This window comes from Cyprinodon variegatus, unplaced genomic scaffold (genome assembly GCF_000732505.1).
Source record: "Cyprinodon variegatus isolate N-32 unplaced genomic scaffold, C_variegatus-1.0 Scaffold129, whole genome shotgun sequence".
NCBI lineage: Eukaryota > Metazoa > Chordata > Actinopteri > Cyprinodontiformes > Cyprinodontidae > Cyprinodon > Cyprinodon variegatus.
Window position 1 is genome coordinate 557093 of NW_015150582.1, and position 24904 is coordinate 581996.

At 37.1% G+C, this 24904-nt stretch overlaps 2 protein-coding genes across 2 annotated transcripts in view; both read left to right on the forward strand.

Annotated features, from left to right (window-relative positions):
- Positions 1–2934: 2934 nt before the first annotated feature.
- Positions 2935–10042, forward strand: minos1 (mitochondrial inner membrane organizing system 1). Its single transcript, XM_015376072.1, has 4 exons — positions 2935–3018; positions 9570–9617; positions 9698–9807; positions 9883–10042. Exons 1-4 carry the CDS (start codon positions 2958–2960, stop codon positions 9892–9894), a joined length of 231 nt encoding a protein of 76 aa, XP_015231558.1. The 5' UTR covers positions 2935–2957; the 3' UTR covers positions 9895–10042.
- Positions 10043–15401: 5359 nt separating this feature from the next.
- Positions 15402–24904, forward strand: part of nbl1 (neuroblastoma 1, DAN family BMP antagonist) — a 10370-nt gene continuing 867 nt past the window's right edge. The window contains exons 1-3 of the mRNA XM_015376046.1: positions 15402–15873; positions 20940–21120; positions 22163–22274. Coding sequence (XP_015231532.1) covers positions 15861–15873; positions 20940–21120; positions 22163–22274 — 306 coding nt within the window. The 5' untranslated portion in view covers positions 15402–15860. The remainder of the gene's footprint in view (positions 15874–20939; positions 21121–22162; positions 22275–24904) is intronic.

The following is a 24904-nucleotide window of genomic DNA, read 5'->3' on the forward strand; positions in this document are numbered from 1 at the left end:
GGGTCACTAGGAGCTCTACGCGCAGCAGCCAATAGCGAAGGAGCGAGAAAGGCATTGCCAAGTATGGAAAGAGCCGCTGAGCAGCAAGTATGCGGACACAGAGGGCGGCAGATAGATGCTCACTCCAAACAGCTACTATAGTGTGTTTACATGGGGGAAAGGATGATTGGAACCTAAATGATTGACCTGAAAGAGTCGGAAAATGTAAAATGGCAATTTCATGTGTCTGTAAGGTTGAAAGAAAACCAAACGTGTCCAAAAGTCTCCATTGATAGTCTACAGGTAGACTAGACAGGGGCCAATAGGGGCCAATGCGCCTGTAAATTGGTCCTGACCCCTGTACTGGAATCACATGGCAAAAGTAAAAATATATTAAGAGGCCCATTTTTTTTAAAGTAAGTTTATTTTCCCTATATTTAAGCAGGTATGCACGATAATTTGATATAAGAAAAACATATCTCCTTTAACTTATTTCAAATGTATAATGTCCATCTTATTTTAGGATTAGGAACAGTTTGACAAATCATCTTATTTACCTGCTCAAATTAAGAGCAAATGCACTTATTTTAAAAATAAATATATTTTAGATTTATTTTTGCACTGTAACTATAAAGTAGAATCTTATAATTACATGAAATGAAATTAGAGACTGTTTTTCCCTTGGAGGAATTTAATATCTTGCCTTACGGAAGAGGATTAGGGCCACTGAAAAAATACAAAAAAAGTTAACTTTTTTTTAGATCCTATTTCAATAGAACTCAGAACTCTGACTTTAATCTCAAAATTCTTACTTTAATCTCAGAATTCTGACTTTATCTCAGAATTCTTACTTCAATCTCAGAATTCTGACTTTAATCTCAGAATTCTTACTTTAATCTCAGAATTTTGACTTTAATCTCAGAATTCTGACTTTATCTCAGAATCCTTACCTTAATCTCACAATTCTGACTTTAATCTCAGAAAAGATTAAAGTCAGAATTCTGAGATTAAAGTCAGAATTCTGAGAAAAAAGTCAGAATTCTGAGATTAAAGTCAAATTTCTGACTTTTTTTCTAATATTATACTGAAATAAAATGTGAAAATAAGTTAACTTTTTTTACATTTTCAATGGCCTTAATCCTCTTCCGTACTTTCCTAGACTATTTGTTTTGACAATTATTTAGAAATTACTGTCAGCTTTAAACTTCAGCCGCACTAATATAGCACAATAGTTTTGATCTGTTAGATTATAGGTGTGCAACATTGGCTTTGTGGCTAAATTAGTAAAATAAACAATGCGCTCTTAGTTTTGGGCTCTAGTTTTGTAAATTTTTTTGGTTATTATTCTTTTTCTCTGTGCCTCCAAGAAAAAAGTGTACCACAGCCAACAACATTTTTTAATGCCTCTAAAAATGGGTCATATATTCAAGTTTAATTCTTTTGCACAGTAAAATACACATTTAAAGTTAAGTAATAACACTTTTAAGATGATTTTTATTTTCTATTGGAGATATAGTTTTTTATATTATTAAAAAGGTTGGGGAGGAACGAAAACTTTCTTGTAAACCAAAGTGGGGAAAACGTTAACATCCTTAACATTTTTTGCTGTATAATTTGCTCCACTTACATGTAATCAAATCTAATTACTGAGGATGGACAACAAAACACTTGCCAACCAGATAGTTTGGTTGGTCTAAATCTAAATGAAACATATTGGTCAAAAACACTAAGCACTGGCTAATGTCTAGATGAGATCTACTTGCAGCTCACCTTTGACATCGAAATCAATGGGTGATCCTGAAAAGTGGGACCCAGATCTCTCTAGGAAATCCTGCACAGCTATTTTCCAGTGGAAGGGCATTTGAATCAGACTGATTTGCTAACTGTCTGCCCAGTGACCAGGCTAGCAACAGTTATCAAAACATCAGTGACAATGTTATTCTCAGCTATCATAGGGACCCAGCTCAAAAACTGCTGAGTTTAGATGAAAGCAGTCATGGATGAAAAAATAAAATTGGAAGTGCCGGACTATATTTATGCCAATACAACAACCAAATAATGAAGATTATTCTATCTAAAATCCATGCATTTATGGGAGGTTAGTGATGGTTTGGGAACCTAAGCAGCTGCTTAGTTTGTTTCCTGGTTGCTGTTCTGACATCTGACTCTATATGTAAACAGAGCACAGCGTTTGTTTGCAGAGGGCTATGATGGTGTGTACCATATAGCTCAAAAGAAGGCTCCTAGATCTTGGAATGTCAGTCTAACTGAGTTGAAAATAGTTTGATTAAAAAATTAAGCCTTATTACATGGATTTTAAAGCTGGTTTATAAAATCAATTTCATTTTATTTAAATCCATAAAGTCTTGCGTCAATGACAGTGCAGATCCAAATGACCCCAAACACTGGAATATGAAGAACATGACAAAAGTTCTCTAATTGGCCCACTTATACAATAACACTATCCTACGGAATAAATAAATAATCAGGAACAGGCTACAGAATAAAGATCATAGGAACCATAAACGAATTAACAATTAATAAACGATTATTTAAAAAATATTTACCTCATCTCAACACAGAAATCTTGAGAGAAGGATAAAATAAAACAACTAAAAATCAGTAAACAAATGTTTTTGCTTCGTTGCTTTGCTTTATTTTTAACTTTAAAGTCAGGGATATATCACAACATTTGATTTTAGAGTTATATAAACATTCCTCCTCTTTCTAATTAAAAATATAATTTACTCTTTTGTCCTTGGTAGGATTTCTTGGAAATGTTAATAGATATAGCCAATAGCAAAGAAAAACAAGGTTGTTTTTTAAAATTATCAAAAGCAAAAAAGTTAGATTATCTTGTCATCTATTTAAAAACAAAAAGGTTATAGTGTACATTCAGGTCGAATGAAGCTTTATAAATTACGGTAATTCATGTCGCTCTCGCGAGATTCTCGTGGCTCTCTGACACATCCGGAAACATGGCAGCCGAGTACGGGCGAAAGTGGGATCGCTGTCTTGCTGACACAGCCGTGAAAACAGGTTAAATCTCTTCTTTAATGTGATGCCATGCTTTGCTGCTGCCGTAGATTTTCCATTACCATTAAAAAAAAAACGTCTTGGGGTGTAACTGAGGTCTTTTTAAGCGAGTTGCAGTCTGGCCATGCTTGAACTGTTTATTTTTTTCTAAGGTCAAAGCAGAATGAATGAAAACATCAATGGATTTATTTAAAGAAATCTGTGATAAACAACTTCTAATAATGTCACTGAAAAGAAATTGTGGTAATATTAAAAAATATGTACCTATGTTTCTAACAAGGATTGGAGGCGGATAGACAGTAAATCCTCCATACTTCCTATCATTAGAACCACCCAAAACTGGATTACAGAGTGAAGTAATATATGGAAATATACGCTTTAATTTTTATTATGTTATATATATTTACTGGTCTGGTTTTGTCGTCCTTTCGTCGTTAACTAGTGTTGTTTAAATTACATTTATATTTGTTCCTATTCCTATTGATAATAAACATGTTCTCATTTAGATGCAAGCTATGTTTTAATATTAATCTGCTTCTAACTGTATTATCCTAGATCTGACGAAAGCATTTTGTTTAATTCATTTTATACCTACATATGTAATTCGATTCTTAGCTGATGCCATGGGAGAATAAGATCAACTCAATTAGCTCCACTGTTTAATACATCAGCACATGTTAAAATGACCGATTCTTACTCTCAGAATAACAGCAAGATTTCAAATATGACATTCATTCAGCTGCTTTTTAATCAGGAGGGGATTCGGTTAAGATCTTAACTTTTAATTAAGATTTGAAACTAATTCAGGTTGTTTTGTTGGGGACAACACAAACATAAACAAAACAAATGGTCAACAGCTTTCTTAATTGAGGTAGAAGTTTTGATTTTAACAGGAAAGGAGAGAAATACTATCAACCCAATTAACCATCAAACAAAATGGCCCTCACCTTCACTTTATAAAATAAAATAGGTGCTTATACTGCTACAGACTGAGAATGGTGAGACTTTCTGGTTTTAGTGTTTTAGTATTGATCCACTAATCACTTCAGAACCAATCATAAATAAAAAGATTAAACATTGAATCAAGTTCCCAGTTATTATTATTTTCCTTAAGAAAAAAGCCCCACAGCAAGACAACATTGAGGTTGGACTGGATTATCCTTAAAGAAAGTGCTAATGGATTAAACATGAGCTACATAAAAAAAAAAAAAAAAAAAAAAAAAAATGGCTGATAGTCAAGCACATGGTTAGGCACTAAGAAAAAAAAAAACATGAAAAATGTGGACTGCTTTGAGAAACTGATGGGGAAAAAATTGCACATTTGAAAACAGATAAAATATCATTACGTTGTAAAGCTACATAAAAATAAACACGACGTGTGGACTGATGTCATTTAGACTGATGACACCACAGAAGGTGTTTCATAACAAATCTAGTGAGACGGGCTTGAAAAGGCCAAACAAAACAAATCATCACATCGCGTTTTATCAGCTGCTGGAGCTGCAGAGGCAGAGGGGTGATGATCTGGGCTGGTTTGGCAGAACAGATGCATTAAACGCAGCAACGTGAGATCAGTCATGATCAGCCAGACATCATAAAGACGATGATTTTTTTTTTTTTTTNTATATATATATATATATATATATATAGCTTCATGAATGTAGCTTTAAGTTTGTATCATGTCAACCATATTTGAAGCAGGTCAGGAGACGAATGATTATCTGGAATAGATTCTTAAGGGCCAAAAAAGTAATGTGTGTGTAAGATACGCAGGCACGAATGGGTGAAATGCATCATCCTCGAGCCACATCCATAACTCAAATCTGTCGCACAGCAGAGGTGTGGTGCAGACTGCATTGCTCAGCCTCAGTGCTCTACACTAAATGTGCAAAGTCAAAGAATTGCATTGGATAACCTGAACTAATTAACTGCAATGACATCTTGTGAAACTAGTGCATTGCTTTCTCTGAATGGCTTGTATGATAGTGGTTTCGATTTGTATACCTAAAAACGTTAAAGTTAACCTGTAACCACCATAGTAAGTGCTATCCTAATAGTGCAGGAAGGAAGGAAGGAGCGAGGAACAGGAAGCAGGATGACTACTAGTGCTAATTCATTCAGCATAGTGACTTCCTGACATCCCTTTGTATGCAAAAAATGCATCAATTCTTCAAATGTATTGTATGTGACACATGCTAACCTACACACCTTCCTATGTTTTGTGTTTGGTTTTGTTTTTTACGTAAAGCTTCAACTGTATGCTACATTTTTATAACTTTGTGCTTTTTGTAGTTATTTTCCAGAAGGCTGCAGGCCGAACTGGACGATGTCATTCATGTGCGCGTTTGCTGTGTAACAATAGCCGTAGGCTGTAGCTTCCTCCCTGCCCCGGATAGTGTTCTTTCTGTTAAGAAGTGAGGAAAAGGAGGTAGGAGCTATAATTAGAGGTATCTGGATTGAGTCATTGTTTGCTAGGTATTTTTATGCTAGCTAGGTTTAAAATAACAGCTTCAGCCAACCCACTTGTTTCCTGTTAAAAAGGTGATGAAGCTAATTGGCCAAACCAGAGAGATTAAATAGGCTTGCAGCTTGTAAAACTGGTTTTTCATTCTGATTCTGCGGTCAATTCTGACTCTTAGAGACAAGTAAAGCAGGTCAGTTGCAGGTCTGTTGTTTGGCAGCGAAGCATATTAATGGATCCTTTGCAGGAAAACTCACCATTCCTCTCTGGTATGATGACATATTGGATTTCATATTCAGAAGAATGGCTCTAAATCATCTGAAGGTTTTAAGAGAAATGAGCTGCTAACCTATTTACATATTCCAAAGGAAAAAAAAAAGTTGCCAAGGCTGTAGGACTCCACGGTTATGGAAAGTTACAGAGCTTTTGTTGTGCTGCACCTCGAGCTGAACATATGCTGAAGATTTTCTCTGGCAAGCAGACACCTTGGCACCACCGACAGCTTTGTTCACTGAGCTCACAGAAATGCCACAAAGCAGCTGGGTTGTTTTCACTTATAAACACAAGCTTTTATTGCATCAAAGATGTCATTATCACGCACCATAATGGGAACATTAGTGTTTTACATTACATGCTCACAGTCTGGTTTTGTATGAGAGCCGAATCTGACCTTCACCTACCAAATAAAACAAATACATCCATACGGATTTGGAGCTTAGAGCAGCTTGTTAAATGTTCCCCCTGGAACAACACTTTCAAAAAATACTAAACTGTGATGCTGTGAATGTGTGAGCAGAAAATGTAGAAAAACTAAAACAATTCTTGCTCAGAAAAGGGTTCATTTAGTAACTGTTTTGTTTTGCATTTAAATAGAATCTATAATCAGGAAATAAATGAAATCACCCCTTTCTTGTAATTTCTGAACAGATTTTATGTTTTCTTTGATATTTTGGTTGTTTCTTTGGTGATGAGCGAGCCCTAAATTAATGTCAGTATTACTTCCAGTCAGAAGAAACTTGTAAGTCAAATTAAATGATTACTTTAAACCTAAATCTTAATAACAACCTCTTGGCAGCAGTAGTGTTTTAAATCCTGATCAGATCCTTATAATGTTGATTTGATATGTTTAAACACGCTGCATGGTGGCGCAGTTTGTAGCACCGCAGCAAGAAAGTTTAGGGTTCGAATCCTGGCCTATTTTTCTGCATGGGGTTTGCATGTTCTCCCTTTGCATGCGTGGGTTCTCTCCGGGTACTCCGGCTTCCTTCCACAGTCCAAAAACATTACTGTTAGGTTAATTGGCTTCTCTAAATTGACCTTAGGTGTGAGTGTGTGCGTGTGGTTGTCGGTCTCTGTGTTGCCCTGCGACAGACCGGTCGGCCTGTCCAGGCTGTGCTTGCCTCTCGTCCATAGATTGCCAGAGATAGGAAGCGGTCTGACAGCGACCCTGACGGAATAAGCAGGAGGTGATGGGTGGATGTTTAAATACTCCATGTGTATTTTATATTTTGCAAATAAGCTCAACTTTCTGTTTAGGTGGGTCGGTATAACAGAACACCAACATTAGTGAACCAATCAATTATTTTTCTCATTAATGGAGCTTCTTTTAAAAACTGTTAATACCCATAATACATCCCATAAATATATCCACATTTTGTTTCAAGTTAATTGCTTAGCAAAGTTTCTGTTGTGTGTCAAGAATGGTATAAATACAACTTATGAGTGAAAAAGAAAAAGGAATTTGAAGTCATGGTATTAGTTAAATAAAACAACATTGTGGAGCAGAAACATTTGCCAGAGCCAAACAGTCGGGGTTAGGGTTGGAGGTGCAGCATTCAATCACAACAATTGAAAAGGACTGCGTTTTTGAAGTCTTTTGCTAAAAATAATCCCAACAATGAATAACAGTGCAATTAAACAGTCCTGGACTTCATTTGCTGGAAAAGCCCAACAAGTCTTTTAAGGTCTGTGGGGGTTATACATTTCGCCGGATTCATGTACGAATGTTTTTGTTATAATCCAGTCCCCGAGGAGAAATCCAGACAAAAGAAAAGATGCCAGAATGAGATATTGATCTACCCTCTCATTTTCCCCCCAAAAGCTTTCATTGTATCCCTGGCAGTGGAAAAACCAGAGGCTTCAGAAAGGTTTTGGCTGAAAAGCAAAGAAGCACTTGGACTTTACCAGATGGAAAGTCTTAGACTTTAACTGAGTCATTGCTTGAAATGCAAGGAAAGTTGTTGTTGATGTGTACTGATAATAAAGATGAGTTGGGGTTTCTGTGGTCTTGTTTGACATGTGTAAACTGTGTAATAAGAAGCAGTCTGAGGGTTCTGGTTAAGGCACGTTGGTCATGCTGCATAGTTCTCTGTATCCAATTAGGAGCCACAGGGGCTCAAATGGCTTTTTTATGTTTTGTGTGTTGGCCGGCCCGCTGTAGGGTGTGGTACGGCCCGCAGTGAGGTGAAACTTAACACACAAGCACATTCTAACTAATAACCCCTCACTGGCTGCTACAGATGGCCGGACCTTTATTGGCCCTCTGCAGCCCAGTTTCACACTCTGTATGATCCGGTTCTGTATCTGTTAGTTTCCTCTTTACGTTCCACAAACTACATTTAGCAACAGATCCTCCATGCTCTGCAGACCCACAAACATGAACATATTTGATGTGCTTGGCCTAGTAAAAATATCATAATTATAGGGGTTGAATTGTAGAGTGTATTTTTCTTTTTTAAGGATTATTAGAAATACAAATATGAACTCTGCAGCATCCAGTTGTAATCAGCCTACTTGATTCATTGGTTTAAATCTCTGTAAAGTATGGAGGTGGCAGCATCATGCTGCGGGGATGCTTTTCTGTAGCTTTGTACAAGAACTTGCTGTTATTGCAATCCATAACTAAGTAAACATAGAACATGCAGTGGTTTAAACCTTCCTTTGTAGCGGTGGCTGCAGATGGAGGACTGACCCAGTCTCAGCATCTCCAGGGTTACCCTGTTTGGCTCCTGTCATCTACTCATCAACCCTGTGCAGCTCTCCTGAGCGTGCTGAATAAAAATAGAAAACAAAACTCTCCCCAGTATGATTCTGCCTCCATCACCACATTATGATGCCTCCACCAACTGCACATCACCTCAAACATGTCCTTTTTTTGTCATCCAGCTATTGAGCTTGAAGACTCCATGGTCAGTTTACAAACATACTATATTTTTCCATTTAGAGATAAACCCATACAGGTTGTATAAAGGCTGCTTTATTTTGACATCCGTCTATCCAACCCTCGATATGTGCTGCCGATTTTTTGGGGGGTCAAATCTTAGAGCTGATATTAGTTTTTCTTCCTCCATTTATGTGATAAAAATTACAACAATGAACCAAATGTTAGACGTAATGACAAAAAAATCTACTAACAAATAAAACTAAAGATTAAAGATGCAGCTACGGCCCCACTTTTTGTTTACAAGAAAGTTATTTTGTTTCTTTTTTTTCCCCTCAATCTCTGACCCTGCCCCAACATTTTCAACTGTTGAACAAGTCAACAGCAGTGAATTAAATATTACAGTAAAATAGGCTAAAATCTACTTTAAATCACTAAAACTACCACATTTAAAGTGTTTTTAGGTATTCTACTTTGCAAAATATCTCAACATTGCTAAAAATAAATAATAAAAATTAAAAATATATATATATATATAAATTCAAACTAGGTAATTTTTTTTCCCAATTCATTTTATACTGCACCCCCTGCAATTACACTACGACACCCGTAGAGGGTGCCCCTTTTCCCCCAAAAAATATAGATCATCCCATGTTTCAATCTATATTTCCAATTAAATACTTATTTAGAAAACAAGTATTCTGTTTGTTCCACTTTACAATTTCTGCACTACTATATGTTGGTCTATTACAAAAAACTAAGGATCTAAATACATTTGAGGGGATGGAATATTTCTGTTTTCAGGTTTTCCAGCTAAGTTTTTACTTTATAAAATGTGGTCACATTGCCCTCTAAACAAGGGGTCAAATGTCTTTCTATCAGTCTCTTGATTTTAATTTTCTTAATTTTCCCTTATTTTTTTATGTTTTGCAGTGACAGGCATCGGTGTTGGCATAGTGTTCTCCGTCCTCTTCTTCAAACGTAAGTTTAATAAGTTGTTCTGCTCTTATTTTAGCAAGCAGATGTGACTATATTTGTCTTTCTTTGCCTCTTCCCACCAGGTCGAACGTGGCCCGTGTCATTCGGCTCAGGCCTGGGTTTGGGAATGGGATACAGCAACTGCCAGCATGACTTCAGGTCTCCGTATCTGATTCATGGTGGCATGGTTAAGGTGAGTACAACATGGAAAACGTGTAATTTTTTCTAAAACTGAAACCCCACTCTTATAACAGCTCTCATTTTAAAGGACCAACAGTGAAAGACTGAAAAAGGCGATGAGAATCTCATCTGCTTTAGTTAGATCATCAGGCTGCTCGTCTCTTTCCTGCCACCACCATCAAAGATGCCCACATTGTGTGTCTTGTAATGCAATAAATATATATTTAATACAATCATTGCATAAAGCTTTGTCTCTCGTTTTTTCTCTCCGTTCCTGTGTGAATGTGTGGGGGTTGAAGGTAATGCTCTGTGTTAATGAGCTGGGAGACTCAAAACTCCTGCTGTTTTGGAATGAGAGCCAGGTTCAGCATCTGCAGCCCGTACAGAGAGTGGGAGTATGAATAGCTGTACTGAATGATTGAATAAAGACATACATTTGGCAGAGGAACAAAGCTGATGTTGACAGGTTAGAAAGAAAAGGGAAAGAAAAAAGAAAATCTCGTGCTGCAGTTACAGCTGCAAGTCTGTATCTACGTACCAGCTTTGTAGATCTAGTAACAGACATTTAGTCTGTTCTTCTTTGCTAAGGCAGTCTGGATTTTTAAGTGTTGCCACAGATTCTAGGCTGTATTTCATGGTGGACTTTAAATGATCAACACAGTAAAGTAAGAAATGAGTTTCTGTGAGGTTTATTGTAATAACTCCCATTTTTTTAATACAGGGTGTCCGGAAGTTGCACCTGGGGGACCATTTATGGCGCCTGGATTAATTTTATAAGCACGCCCGTTGCTTTAGATTGATACAATATTTGGCTCCATAACATAATTTTTTTGATAAAGTTGGAGATTTTCCATTTTCCACAATTAAAAATCTTACAAAAAGGCTTTTGATTATGAAAAAAAATATATATCTTTTAATAAGATCATCCTCTTTAATTTCAGTCATAGTGCACCTCTGTGCACAGAATCTCTTTAATATATATATATATATATATATATATATATTTAATCTATGCTAAATTAACCAAGATTCTTTAAAGAAAGTGACCCAATCCTGCTTTTTTGCTGAAATGTTTTTGTTTTTTGTTGGATTTTGTTAAATTCCACCCCAAAATCTTTTGCAAACTGAATCCTTTTTTAAGTTTTGGATCTTTAGTTATTTACACTACATTTTTCTGACAAAAAAAAAAAAAAAAAAACATCATTACTTTATTATTGATAAAAAAAAATAAAAAATCACTATTATTGAGCAGGTAGAAAAAAAAATTCCAGTAATTTTCTGGCACATTTTGTACTCATAAGTTTTTACTACTTTGTTCCACATAACAGTTTTTGCTAAAAAACAACAACAATCCTATCACTTCCTCCTTGGAGTGATGGAAGCTAACAGCTAATTAGATGTTTTACAGACCGTTACTGTCTGGGACTGAAGCTGTTCTGTTGAAGCCGTCTGTCTATGTGCTGTTTCAGTCTGATGGTCAAATCAATCCTACAGATCAGCTGCGCCTCTTCAGCTCTTCCAGGATTGGAGTGAATGTTTAGGTGTCGGATCAAACTATTACATTTGCAAAAACGCATAAGACACTGTTCGTGTGATGACTGCTACAACAGGCATGCTAAACCAAGGTAACTGCTGACAAAATGTCCCAAAACCTAACACCCTAATGTGAAGCTGTAGACTGGAGGTGATTTTTTTTTTCATTATGTTAATATCATTTCCTTTTTTATCCATTTAAAATGCTTGAGTCTGAGGAGATATCAGTAGTGTGAAATTGTCAGCAAGTAAGCAGTGACCTGGCTTATTTCTGCTACTAAACGAGTGACTGGTCTCTCAAGTGACATAATCAGAAATAATATTTATTTTTCTACATTTCACTGCTGCTGTACTGTATGTAGAGTTGATGTCGTGCTGGAAGTTTAGCCCCCTTTAAGTCTTCTTCTACCCTCTGCCTGATTCCATTGTCCGTGGCTCGACCCATCTTCTCATTTACCAAGACCACACGCCATTTCTCTGCTGAAAATATAACTTACATTGCATGACGATGCCATCATTTCTATCACAGAGGGGGCAGTTCTAGACAGGGGCCCACAGGGGCCACTGTCCCTATGGACTTGGTCTCCTATTATGGCCACTGTACACACAAAGTAAAAAAAAAAAAAAAAAATATATATATATATATATATATATATATATTTCCAGTGATTTAGGGAGGTAAGACAATTTGCAGATGGAATAAGATAATTTATGTTTAAAATAAGATATGCAAATGTCTCCATTGTCTTATCTGAAGTGCATATAATTTAATTATTTTATTTTAAGATCAGCCATACTCACTCCTTTTTCACACCATCTTGTTTACGTGTTCAGATTAAGGGCAAATGCACTTACACTATATTAAGAGTATTTGTACTTTTTTATATTTGTTTTTGCAGTTTAGCCCAAAATGTACTTTTTATGCTGATATGCAATGATAGAAGAGACCATTTTAAAATGTTCCTACTCATTTTACTTTTACAATTATTCAGAAATTACAGTCCGCAATGAACCTGTAGCTATACTAAGATAGAATGAGTTTTTGTCTGTTAGATCAGAAGTGTGCAGCCTTGGCTTTGTGTGTCACTTATTACACTAAACAATGTGCTCTTTCTCTAGTTTATTTTTTTATGTTTATGTTATTCTTATGTCCTGCTCCCCTAAAAACATATAGTTCTGTTAGTTTTCTGCAAAAGATGTACCAGAATCTTTTCTTCTATGGTTGCCATTTCCCTTACACAGTATGTGACAGACTGGAGAAGACACTTCCTATTTTTTTTAGGCAAGTGACAGACAATTCCTCTAATAGATGTCAAAACATGCTCAGAAATGAGCTGCAGATCTATGCAGCTCCTCCAGACCTGCCATGGCGTGTCAGTGCTGGCGGACGGGTGGGCTTGGTAGGAGTTGCAGTTGTGCTTTACTCTTAAGAGTTTTAGATGATGGAGCGGTAGGATCTCTATAAGATGTCCAAAGTCTGTGATAGTATTTTTATGAGCTAACTCTGTTTTAAAACTTTCGTATATCTGATCTGTTTTATGGTAAACATACCTCTAAAGACTTAACAGCTAGTAGTTACAGACAGGAGAACTCTGTTCATGTGAATTCTTAAGGCTGTTGGTGCCAATGAGTTTCTATTATAAATAAAAGGGCTTGTCTTCTTTTTCCGAATTTGCAATACTTCTGGTTGGTCTATAATATAACATCCCAATGGAACACATTGAAGTTTGTAGTCATGTTTTTACCGTCACATCTGCATTCTTTTCACTGCTCTGCTGCTGCTGTCACGTGGATGGATAGATTTCTTGCAGATATCAAGAGAAGACACTCTTTTAAAAGTAGACCAAACATGATTTGACATGCATTGTTCTGTTTGAGGCTGTGATTTCATCAAAGAAGAGTCGGTAATTACCGAGACCCTTTTTTATCTCTGCAAGCTGAAAAGGATTTATCTACTCATCACCCCTTTTGTTGTGTGTATCTCCCAAAGTTGTTGAATAAAGCTATCTGGAGTGTGTCTCCTGACTAATGAGCGATTGGATGGTTTTGCAGAGTGATAGAAAAACCTTTTTGTGCATGTATGAGTTTGTGCACACACCCACCCGCCACCCTGGTGGAGCAGAATCTGTGGAATGCAGAGAAATGCCCTTTCTGGACTGCAAGCCGGGCCTTATTACTAACAGGTGAGTTCTGCACTTTTCACATCAGAGAGCAACACATGTTAAACACTTTCGCATCAAAGCGAACACCACTGCCTGCACCCTCTCCATTACACAGACACTCATATTGCCCTTTTCATCACAGCAACAGTTTTGTCAGTAATGTAAGCACATACATTCCTGGGAGCAGTGAGAGCAGGGCCTGGTTCAGAGTGTGCGCTCAAAGGCCTGTTTCTTCAGCCGCTCTTGTGCCGAGATGCATCTGGCACAGGGTTACCCTGTCACAAATTAGACCATGTCACTCAGCTCCTATCCATTAAAATAGTGGTAAGCAGGTGAAGCGTGAAACTGATACGGATGTAGGTGGACGATGTCCGGCTGAACACCTGGCAGCCAAGGTGCTCTGGGTGGGAAGACAGAGCCTGGATGTTTTCCTCCCACTTCCTAATCAGAACTGTTCCTCAGGCGTTATAGTCTTCCCAAACATTGTCTTTAAAGGAGACTTGGATTTGACTTCTGCATTAACCCCATATGTATCTGTGATTCCATAACAGAATCAAAGAGAAATATAATGTTGACCTCACATTATATGCACTGCGTTTTGAAGCTGATTCCTTTAAAGGAAAATTCACCTTTACTGTGAATTTTTGGCTAAATACATGAAACTGCATGACTGGATCTTAGAGAGTAGGGTTGTTAGAGCTTGTAAGTCTAAAGATTACATTTTCTAAATGCAAACAAATTGCATTTTATAAGAAACTTTAAGACACTTTTTTATGTACTTACCAGTGGGTTGACTTTTGATGCTCAACCACTGCCCTTTGGAAAAGCCTTTAACCTTGAAATGGAATGGATAAGGGCGCTACTAAGAAGTGAGAGATTCTGAACTGTAATTGATTTTCTTGGATCAAATAATTCAGTAAGATGTTTAAATTCTCACAAAAACAAACAAATTACTGGCTATATGCTGGTTATAGCAAGGCCAAGAATAAAAGCAGATATTTTATTAATAACTAAACTTGACTTAAATAATGTTCAGACAGACTAACTAGATAGTAAATTAGACTTGTTTATGATTTACTAGTTCTAGATTGTTGTCCATTCACACTGGCATATAAAATATAATTTAGTTTTTAGAGACAGCTCATGGTATTTTGTCATTAATACAAATTTTGGTTATTTTTCTAAATTGTAGATTTTACCTTTAAGATCTTTTTTAACCCATAAATTGCAGTAAACCTAGCAGACCATTCAAAACATCAGCCAAACACAGTGGTGATAGCAGCATGCTGTGGGGATACTTTTTAAAAAATAATGTCTAAATAAAGAGTCTGTTTTATTTCTGATTTCCTCGTGATAGGGCTGTATTTTCTTTATTTCTATGGATTGTGCCTCGACCTGTTAAGAGCTTTTTTGACCCAGAAATGATTCATACTTTTGAAAACCTCCAAGATTGGCTTATTATTTCCTGCATTCCGTTTTAAATGAGATTTGAAAGAGCGCTCACCCGCAGGTCAGCCAAAGCAGGGAACATAATGCCTCTCAGCACATCACATGCTCATAAGGCTCTCCGCGGTTTTCACTCCAGACCTCAAATAAATCAATTTGTCATGAGCTTCTGTTTAGTAACCAGCTATTTGAGCAATTTCAACATCTCAAACTCTCTTTTAATGTTCCGGGGTTAGAGAAACAAGGCAGCGTTCACATGTGTTTTCCAGCCATACATCATTATTCTGCGCTGTTATTAATGTTCAATTACAAAATCTGAAAGCATATGTTATCAAAGCAATGCCAGATGTGTGCGGATGTCTGTAAACACGCCTTGTGTGTTTAATCCCCTTTGCATTTGCACATTTGCAGAGTAAATATGATGGCTCCACTTTAGGGAAACATTTGAAACCGATCCACCCCTCCCTCTCCTTGCCTAACCTCCTCCCAGAAACGGCGCAGCAGGACGCCTGTCTTAGAGCCAGCCGCGCCTCAATCCTTTGCATGAGAGTTTTGCAACGAAAGACAACAACTTGGAAAGTGCTTTTTAGCGGAGTTAAGAGAGAAAGTCGGAATAAAGGAAAGGAAAGGGGAGGGGCGAAGTGAGCTGATGGAGTCTGAGATGAGATAGCCTCCTGCTCTCTATCTATCTCCCCATCCTCCCTCTTCCAGCCACCGGGGTCGGACAGCCACGCACTGCGCCGCTTCTGTTCCGGATGATGTGACTCTTCTGTTCAGGCGGATCTCCGGTTATCATCGTCCATTTTTTTTAATTTATTTTATTTTTTGTCCGCACAAAGGCAGCCCCATCCTTCCATTTGTGCCAGATTGAGACTCAGCCGGACTTTGCGCACAGTTCAGCCAGAGGAGGCTCCTCACCTCGGTGATGGTGAGCGCTGGTAGGTGGCCCGACTAACCCTTGCAAAGTCTTTCTTTACTCTAGAAAACAATGTTAAAGTCAATGGCGTAACTATTGATAAGCAGAGACTGCAGTTGCTTGGGGACCCCCAACCTCTTAGGGGCCCCATCACTGGCACCTGGTTGGCCCCATACGCAATTGAGGACTGATGGTGCTAAAACTTAATCATTAAAGTTATTGTTTGTTGGTTAATAACCGTATGAATTAATCCTGTATTATAGTGCGTTTACCCCACCTTTTGGCACCTTTCCTATTTTTGACTATTGAGCCGATGTAGCAAGTATATTTACCCACTTTGAGATCAATAAAGTCAATCAATCAAAACAATGAAACTCATTAACCCTTTATAGGCACTCAGTGAAATACTTTGAAAATCCATATTTTCCAGCCAGTAGTGTCATTGGAATCCAAGACCTTATTACCTTTGTAAAATTAAAAAAATATGGATATTTTGATGGTAAAAATGAATGTCAATGTAATAACAAGAAACGCCAAATTGCCTAGAAAAATAATAGAAATAATAGAAATATAATAAAAGTGCTTTTATAAGAAATTGATGAAAAACACTCTGAGAGTGAAAGAAATTGGTATTTTTTGGTCCAACATAACCTAGAGGTATTAATGCTGAAACCTAAATATAATTGTTAACTAGGTTTATAAACTTTTTAACTTAGATTTTTACCTTTTTTTCTTGACTTGTTAACTTTTTTTCCAACTTAATATACAGTAGGTAATATATCATTCCAAAGCTCATCTAATTGGTCAAATGCCAAAATAAGATGTAAGCCATGTAGCAATAACTTTGCTGAATGGCTGGATATAGATCTTGTGCTTCTAGACATCACAAAGGGGGGGACTCCATTTATAAGGGGTATGCAGGTGATCAAAAATGGTAACTTGTCCTATAAAGAGTTAACTACCCCAATCAAAGTGACAAGAAATAGTTTATGTTTGGAAAAAAGCAAACGGATCGGTGCCTCGCAGAAATGTGTTAGTTTTTATTCTGTTCAATTTCAACCGCACATTTCAATGTTTTCCTTTTTTTTCCCTCAGATTTTATGTGACAGACCAAAGAGCTCAAACTGCGTCTGTGAAGATGGTGAACAATTACTCATATTGTATCTCTCTCTTTTTTTTTTTTTTTTTACAAATAAAAGCTTATGAAGTATGGGGTTCACGCAGATTTAAAACTCCATAGAACCCACTTCCATTATAATTACAATATTTCCACGGACCAATATTCTAGATTGGCTTAGGCTCAGCTAATTGGATGAAGACCACATGTATTTTTAATTTTATCACAGATTCTCAATTAGATAAAATTTCATTCCAGCTCTTGGATTCATTTAAATCAATGTTGTTACATTGCTGTCCTGCTGAAAGGTCTGAAGTTTGCACTCTGTAAAGGATTTTCTTCCTTGTCTTTATTCTGTTTAATCATCATCATCAGTCCTCTCACCAACCCCATCAGCCCCCATAGGGGCTGATTACATGTGCACAACAACCTTTTCATATTTTTTATTTCTTGAATATCTGGGGAAAAAAACATGTAGTGCTAAAAAACAATAATAAGCGCAAAATAAATAAATGTAATAATTGTTAACTGGAGTATACTGACTCTAAAGCCAACCATTTGCTGAAAAAAACAACCTACTCAAACAAGTCATGGAACTAAAACTGAGATAAAGCTCCTTTTGTGTTTGTATAAATGCTCCATCCAGAATTCCTAAAGATCAATTTTCTGACAAAGAAAGGATACGTATTTACACTATAATTGAAATGTGAAATAAATAATAGTATTTTTTATTTAAGACACTAGTTTATCAGGTTATGTTGATCTAATTCAATATGATTATCTGTTTATAGATGAATCATTAGGCTTATTGGTTACTAAAATATTCAAATACTGCAGCCCTAAAACCATGCTTTCTTTTCACTTTGCTATTTTGTCTTACTTTGTATTGCAGTACATTGCATGGAAAATATAAAATAAGTTAAAGAGGTGTGATTACTTTATTAAAGCCTAGAGCTTATGGTTGGCCTTGAATGTCTTTTTAATGTTGCTAATGTTATGATGCATTTAGTTAAATCAGATAGCATATTGTGCTATGAGGTAATCAGTAGGTTTATATACAAAAAATGGCCCGTTTATCATTCCAAATTCGCCAGAGTGTTATATCCAAGTGAGTCGGTCATCTTTTCAAGTGACAGTAGAACAGTGTTAGAACACAATGTTTACCCTACATGTTTGGAATAACTTCTTAGATTAAATTACTGATGCTTTAATTATAACAGCGAGGACACTGTTGGGTAAACATTTGAAGGTTCGCTCAGAATTCATCACAGTTTTCATCTTGACTAACACATTAAAATAATCTGAAATGGATCACAAGCCGATTTCTCCACGAATCTTCATTTGTTTTTTTTTGTCCAAGATCTGGACTCTCTTCTTTCCTTCTTCTGCTCTTGCTCAACAGCTCTTAAGACTTTCAGGAGGTCTTTTGAATTTTGTTGGACTTTGTTTTTGTTATTCTGGACTAAAAGCAGATTTTTTTTTTCTTTTCTTTTGGTGTGGTTCACTCTCACATTGTACCTCTTGAAAGACAGCTGTGACTTGTAAACAGGCTCCAGAAGCGGAGATGGAGGAGCACTTTAATATACGTCCTGGTTGTGGCTTTTTTTTGTTCTGCATATTTGGGCTGGTATTAAAGCTGCAAAGGCATTGTGTTGAGAGCAGTTAATTTAACGCAGGTTTCACGATGTTCCTTTTCTTATTTTGTAATTGTGTCTGTGAATAAGAGCCAAAGGAGACATTGTGCGGTGCGTTGCCGGCACCCCAGTATGCTTGCAGGAGCTTTGTTAAGAAAGTTTGACTGATGAAATTCAGCTACAGGCCTCTTTATGTTCTCTCCTTCAGTCAAAAAAGGAGTATGTTTCACATTCATACTAGAAGTGAGCTGCATCAGAGCAGAAGTGCAAGTGGACCGAGACTAGAGATAGACCGATATGTCACTATTTTTGGCAGATATTACCGATTGGCATTGACTGATATGATCTGTTTGCGGATTCATTAGCACATTCAGCAGCCAAGCCTTCAGATCACATGAAGCACCTGCACTGCCACTTCCTCCATTTGTTTTCCAGTGAAAGCATGATTTCTTTTAATGGTAAATACATTTCTCTTTTTTTCAAACTGAGGTTTGTGTAACATTAAATATCATTGTGTCATTATTTTAAAAATGTAAGCAGCTAGCAAATGTTGGGGATTGATTCAATTGAAGTCAAAACACTTTCTACACTTTCTAGATGGATATGGTGTAGAATTCAAATTGAACCACACAGATCAATCTGGCTTATACCAGATTACAAGACATGGGCCAGGGAGTTAAAGCTTTTATCCTTTTAATGTAACTTACCATAAATATGCCACGAGATTGTTACATAAAAGGTTAAGGAAAGCAAGCTCAGTGTTTCGCAGTGAACACCTCAAAGCCCTGATCTCTATCATGTATAAAGTTTGTTGGCAGAGCAGAGAAAGTATGAACCAGGTGGTCAACAAACCAGACCTAGGCTGAAGCAAACAATGACATCAGTCTAAATCATTCCAGATATGTGCAGCTGAATTTTCAGTATTCCTTTATTTTCCTCCATTTAAATGATAAAAATGACACACTTATAACAAACCTTGCAGAAGTCACAATTAAATTAAAAATTACATTTAAAGCTTTGTTCACCATATATTTCATCCATTGTCAACCAGCTGCCTCTGTTAAAGCTGGATTACATCTCATTGCACATAAAGTCTACAACTGGGGTCACCTTTAACCCTTGTTATGAAAACAATGGATACTCCTTTCGTTAGCCAGGCTAAGGCTTCTATTAAATGTTATATTTCTCACTTTCTGTTCTTGTCAGAAATATCTCCTTTAATGCCTAAATAGCCTGCGGGTTGCTGGTCGAACCAATCACAAGTCAGCTGATGACTCCCTGTCTTCAGGGATGCAACAGAGGCTAAACGAACCCTTTTACAGAACACATGGAGACAACGAACAAGGCGTCTTTATCCTGCCTTACAGTGTTTGGTAAAGCTGGCTGCACAGATTAAAAGCTCCATTTCTCCTTTGAGTTTAAAATTAATAAAACAAATTGTATAATAGATTATTCCGCATTTGAAAAACAATGATACATTTCATAAACCTAACTGACCTAAAACACGACAAGTTAATACAATGCATGTAAACTCCTGGTCTCAGCTGCATACAGGAAAGAGCTGCATGTTTAATTTCCATAGAGTTCATATTATTATTGTAATATTGTATTTGCTCAAAGCAGTTATATTACACAGTATAAAGTTATAGCTGGTAACAAAGCGTTTGTGCTTCATTTGTAACTTAGATTCACATCAGAACACTTGAATGTGAAGCAACTTAAACTTTAGCATGAACAGGCTGCTTCCTATAACATATTTTCAACTGCCTATAATATTTGCTCTTCTTTTAACGAGGGGAAATACCCTCATCCTCTTTTATGTTTTCAACTGAGGAACATTATAGCTGTAGGGAAATATAAATGCCAGATGGAGGTGCTAAAGTGAGTGCAAAGGAGTGGATGTCGATGACATGGAGGCAATTTTTATAAGAAGGAGGAGAAAATGATTTTGTTAGTCGTAAATGCCTTCACCATTTGAGGCTATTTTATGGATGATAGTAAAAAAGAAAAACAAAAAAAGTGAGCGATGGACAACCCAGGTGCTTCACTCAGCAAAAACCACACATTTGCCTCCCAGCTTCAAGGTTTTAAATCTGCATTTTAATCTTACTGAAATATTAAAAAAGTTTGTCTGATTCAATCATTCAGATGAGACAACTTTAGCTTGATCAAAGCCAATCAGTGGGGAGTGATCTGATTATCATTTAGAAGTGCAAGAATATGCAAAGTGAAAAACACACAAACACAAAAAAAGATCTACGTAAAAATGTGACAATAATCTCTGAGGTTGGATGCATTTACCAATGCAGTAACCTGCTGTGGTTTTCCTCCCTGTAGGTGCAGTCATGTGGCAGGGGATTCGGATTTGCTTCACGCTGTTTGCGCTGCATTCGGCAGCAGCGCCGGCACACATCAACCGTCTGGCACTGTTCCCTGACAAGAGTGCCTGGTGCGAAGCCAAGAACATCACGCAGATTGTCGGGCACACAGGATGTCAGCCTCGCTCTATTCAGAACAGGTCAGGATGAAGGCCGTCTCTGTCTGTCCCTCTATCTGATGAGCCTGACCTTCAGAAAGAAAATGGTAGCAATTCTTAGAAACAAAAAAATATCTGATATATATTATATTATTATACTTAAAAGTTTTCTATTTAATTTTGATTTATATAATTAAATGATTGATCTAATATAATTTTTTTTTACATTTAGTTTGATATTAGATCTTTCTCTTTTTTATTCTCAGTTTTTTTTAAAGTGCTTTAAATCATATTGAGCATAATTTCAGGCAGCTTTAGTCACGGTTCTATTTCCTTTGTCTTATTTATTATTTCTGTTCATTTTATCTCAACCTTTATTTCTATTTAATTTTTTATTTTTTTTATTTTGCTTTTCTTCTAGTATTTCATGTCCCTTAAACTGATGAATTTACATTATATTGATGCTCCTCCGCTCGTGTTCATTGAAATGTTGACATTTGGCTTTTTTGTTGATTTTTAACATTATATTTTAACTGCTGAAATATTAAAATTTTCTGTATATATAGTAAATCTAAATGGTTTAAGAAGACCAAACACCAATAGAAAATACAGTCAAGTAAACTGTCTTCAAAATATTTGTTGAAAAGATTTCTTTTGTTGAGTTATAAATTCTCCCAAACAGTTTATTTCGACCTGCTGATATTTCAGATATGACGTGCATTTACATTTCTTGTCAAATAATTGATATTTCAGCTTCTTATGTTGGATTATGTTGAAATAAAAAGAAAACAGAAAATAAAATTTGGATCAAAGTTTAACAGTAAGACTTCCATGGCTAAATAATTTGCTATCCAACAATTGACCAACCTAGGCTGATGATAACTAGTCTCTGTTTTATGAGTGAGTGTTTTCCCCAGGGCCTCAGAGAATCCTAAGACTTTGTAAATCAGTTCAGCTTTCAGGCACTGTGTTTTTTTTCCCCCTGCAGATCTTGCTTACACAGGCGCAAGAGCTTCGGCCGACTCAAGCACCTCCTGTCTGTGAAGCAGGCACATTAATGCACCCTCTCGTCCTTGTTATACAGAGCCTGTCTGGGCCAGTGCTTCAGCTACAGCGTCCCAAACACGTTCCCACAGTCCACAGAGTCCCTGGCGCACTGTGACTCCTGCATGCCTGCCCAGACACAGTGGGAAGTGGTAAGAGTTATTGCACATTAGCTCACGTAGCAAACACACGTCAACAGGGTCGAATTCACGCATGAGGGAAGAAGCGAGTTTGCTCCTTTAAACAATCTTCGGAAACAAAAACATGAACAGTAGATGAAGCAGAGGACAGTATTTTATATTCTGTTATTGGACCTTTGAATCCTGCAGGAAATCGGTGTTTTGAAAACACAGGCTTTGTGGTGGGGTGGATGTAGTTTGGAGAGCAGCCAGGTGACATGGAGGGTGGGGCCACAGGTGAGGTCACCTCCTACTCCAGGGGGAAATATTAATCCTCCTGGAGGTGAACAATTTTTTTTTACCAGATAAGTTTATTTTCTCATCTGCTGACCAACAAAGATTAGAGAAAATGCACTTACTTTCCTCCTGGTTCTATGGAAATGGATGCCTTTGTTGAAATGATTGTTGTTTCAGGACTTTTAACCTAATTGAGTTTGAAGCAAAGCAGAGTCAGTTCTCATGAAAGAGGACACTGCTCCCCGATGCTCTGGCTCTCGCTGAAATGCCTGAATGATCATTTTCAGTGGATAATGGGAACAGTGAGGAAGGGGAGTTTACTGAGTTTACTGTTTTCTTTCTTTCTTTCTTTCTTTCTTTCTTTCTTTCTTTCTTTCTTTCTTTCTTTCTTTCTTTCTTTCTTTCTTTCTTTCTTTCTTTCTCCTGCCTCCATTGCTTCCTTGTCTCAAATTTTCCTCTCTCCCTTGTTTCCTTTGGTTTTTTCTTGTGTTTCCTTCCTGTTATTTTTTTGAGTTTTTTTTTATTAAATTCAAGAACAAAAATATGAAATGGGAAAATAAATTTGAAAGTAAAATAAAGATAGTAGTCACAATTTATTTTTCAAACATTGTAAAACTGATATTATTTGAGACTGAAAAAAGTGTTTTGAGAGAAAATATTTTGTCATTGAATAAATAAAAGATTAATGAACATTTGGAAAATAATTTCCAAGGGAAAACAGCCATCTCAAAAATATATTTCTACCCTCCGATATTGTTATATTTGCATTAAGAGTGAAAACATTTTCTTTCAAATATAGATATAATACACCACTGGTCAAGCATGTTGATTATTTTCCAAAAATAGAAAGTGCAACTGTTCAAGTTCAAACCCCATCGACATCTCCTTTCTCTGCAATTATTACAATTCTGAACTTCCACCATAAAACGGGCGAATTCAAACAAAGCACAGAATTGACGTCAATTCGGGGAAGTTGTGGTTCTGGCCTGTACTTTTGTCACGCCACGAAATTAATGGACTGGAACGGCTATTCCAATCAAGCCATCAGCTCTGGGGCTGGTCCGAACGCAACCCGGTGACGGTATGCTTCCCCTTGCTTGCCTTACAGGGCAGGCAGGGGAAAGTACAGGGCCGCCGTTGTCCAGGCTACCATCACCGGGTCGGGTTGGGTCGCTCCGTCCCCCGCTTGCTCCCTCCCCCCGTCAGCCGGAGTTCCTGGACCAGCCCCGGAGCTCACGGCTCGGGTTCTGCATGGACAATTTTGAAATTCCCCACAGACATTTTATTTAGGTATGAAAAGAAGGACATGTTCGGGAAAAAGAGGACGTCTGGTCACTCTACCATACCAACAATTTGGTGTTTCAGTGAGTGAGTGCTTGTTGCTATGATGCGTCTTTGCTCAGCAGCTTGGCTCGATGTAAACCAACCAATAAGCGCTCAGCTCATCTAAACATTCATGAGCATACTATACAAGGAAGAAAACCTGTCGTTTCATTCTAGGGCTTTTAACCAGACTTGCATTAGGGGGCATAGAACAGCAAATATGCAATTTTCAGCCCAACCAATGAAATACACGATATTTAGAGATCGTAAGGACCAGCACCAAATACCCTATATAATCATTCTATGACCCCTTCAAGGTGACAGCTGGAGAATAGTAGAATTTCCTGCGGCACTTTCATTGGCATGCAACTGCCAAAAAGTTGCCACGGTTGTTGTTTTTGGGGAAACAACTTTTTATAGACACCTGTTAGTCTATATATATATATATATATATTAAGCCTTCTAAGTGTTTTTTCACTTATACTCAAATCTCTTTCCCACATGTTTGCTGTTTTCCCTACTTGACATGCATCAAATCTTTCAGTAGTGTCTTCCTTTAGTCTACTCTTTCATGAAAGCCAGATTTGTGGAAGGCACAAGAATGTGGAAAGGTATGTTCTGTTGATAGATTCATCCACCTGAGCTGTGGATCTCTGCAGCTCCACCCAGAGTTACCACGGGCCTCTTGGCAACTTCTTTGAATAATCTTCGCCTTGGTCAACCTATCAGTTTATATGCATGCCCTTAACTCTCAGCCTTTTCAAACTTTTTTCTTATTTCTTTTGATGATAGGTTGAGGATTACTCCATGAGAAGGAGTTGGGATTATGGCTTTCTGAGCTACCACTGCTTTACTTTCTCCCTGATCTCTTTGCTGCATGACTTTGTTCCCATGATGCTCTTGTTATCCATTCGCAGAGTATCTTGATTTATATTAAGAATAAATTACACCCAGGTGGGCTGTATTTAGCAATATGGCTACTCTGAATGCAGTTAGCTGTACTGGATTTTATTTAGAGGTGTCAAAGGGTTGTCTCTGAATAC